This window comes from Monoraphidium neglectum (assembly GCF_000611645.1).
Source record: "Monoraphidium neglectum strain SAG 48.87 unplaced genomic scaffold scaffold01309, whole genome shotgun sequence".
In the NCBI taxonomy this organism is placed as follows: domain Eukaryota; kingdom Viridiplantae; phylum Chlorophyta; class Chlorophyceae; order Sphaeropleales; family Selenastraceae; genus Monoraphidium; species Monoraphidium neglectum.
In genome coordinates, this window is record NW_014012319.1 from 13,890 (window position 1) to 15,682 (window position 1,793).

Consider the following 1,793-nt stretch of genomic DNA (forward strand, 5'->3'; position numbering starts at 1 on the left):
ACACACACACACACACACACACACACACACACACACACACACACACACACACACACACACACACACACACACGCCCGCGCGCCAGGCGGCCCAACCTGGTGGGCTCCCTGGCCAGCGCCGGCATCCTGCTGTTCTCGGGCTCCTGCTACGCCTGCGCCCTCGCAGAGGACAGGGCCTACGGCAAGCTGGCGCCCTACGGCGGCTTTGCTTTCATGGCGGCATGGCTCGCCCTGGCGCTGTGAAACCGCGAGCAGAATGACCCGCGTGCGCGCGGGGTGACCGCTCGGCATGCGGCTCGCCTGCTGCTGCGGTGCTCCTGCCGCTGCGGGCTGGGACGCTGCTGGCTGGAATCGCCGGCGGGGCTGTGATTTGCTATGGGCTGGGAGTGTGCTTTGTAAGTGTTTGTTGTGGCGGCAAGGTGGCAAGGTCCTGTGCTTACTGTGCACTGCGTTTTTGTGGCTGGAAACTGTGGCCGCAGGCGCTGACCCCTGCCTGGCTTGTCTGCCGCGAGGGCGGTGGCGGGGTGCGCATGTGCGCGTGTGCGGGTCACTTTATCAGCGAGCCGTGGCCCAGCCCGCTGGCCGTGGCGCTGCGCCCACAGGCAGCCGCCTTCCGGGGAGCGACGGGGCTGCTCACTCTGCGCCTTGTGGCGATGGGCTGGAGTGGCCCTGGAAGTTGGCTTGGGCCCTTCAACCCTTGTGACCCCTGGTGGCGCCGCCACCGCGGCCGCCACAGCCGATGTGGTGTAACGCCATCCCTATCCTGCGCCTCGAACAAATCGCCTGGGCGTGGCACGACAGCATTACATGAGGGCCGGCGGGGTATGGAAATCCACTGCGCCGACAAAATCCAAATTAGTGTGTCATGACAGGCGCCCGCTCGGGCCGGCGCGCACGCGTGCTCCACACCCCGTCCATGCGCCCGGCGCGCCCGACACCAGCTGGCCTTCCAGCGCGGGGGCACAGCCGGGGCCCGCTCGTACGGGCGGGCGCAAGGCGGGGCAGGGCGGCGCGAGGGGCCCCTGCACAGGGGGTGGCGGGCGGGGCCTGCGCGTGCCAGAGCCCGCCGCGGACGAGGGCCCATGGCTGCCCATGGGGACATTGCACCGCCCGCCACGCAGCGCCTGCGCGGCAGCGGCCGCACTGGCAAAGCCCGCGCTCGCGTGTGAAAAGGAATGCCATACGGATGGGAGGTGTTGGTGTGTTGCTGCACTGCCATTGACGGGGCCGGGAGCACAAGGGCAGCTGCAGGCCGCGATGCATGCAAGCCCGCCTCAACAGACATCCCAGCCGCCGCCGCGCGTGCGCGGCGGCGGCCCCACAAGTGTCCGGAAAAGAAGGACGGGAGGAAAGAAGCCAGCTTGTGTAGCTCAAAGATGAGAACTTTAACCGCCCCGCCGGGCCTGCCACGTCGCGCATGGCACGCCGCCAGGCCAGGGAGCCGGCGCCGCCACGCGCGCAGCCTCGGCGGCAGGGCCGCCCGCCGCATGACGCACCCCGACGGGTCGCCAGCCGCGCCGCGCCGCGTCGCGCCGCGTCCGACCTCACGCCTTCGCGGTCGCGGGCGCCGGCGGCGGCGCCGCGGCCTTCTGCACGCCGAACATGCGGGCGATGATGACAAAGGTGACGCCGCCCACCACATTGTTGAGGGCGCGGACGAGGATGGAGTAGAGGCGGAACGCCGCCTGGGGCACGAGCTTCACCAAGACCTGGGTTTTGGGGGGGTGAAGGTTGGTGTGGGGCTTTGGGGGGACGCAAGGGGCCGCTAGGGGGACGCAGGGCGCCTGGGTATTG

General features: G+C 69.8%; 1 protein-coding gene across 1 annotated transcript; it reads right to left on the reverse strand.

Moving 5' to 3' along the window:
• Positions 1-1,543: 1,543 nt before the first annotated feature.
• MNEG_7420 (hypothetical protein) lies at positions 1,544-1,708 on the reverse strand (the record flags this gene model as incomplete). Its single annotated transcript, XM_014044111.1, has 1 exon — positions 1,544-1,708. A coding segment is annotated over one exon (165 nt), but the record flags the coding sequence as incomplete, so codon positions are not given.
• Between the last annotated feature and the right edge of the window lie 85 nt (positions 1,709-1,793).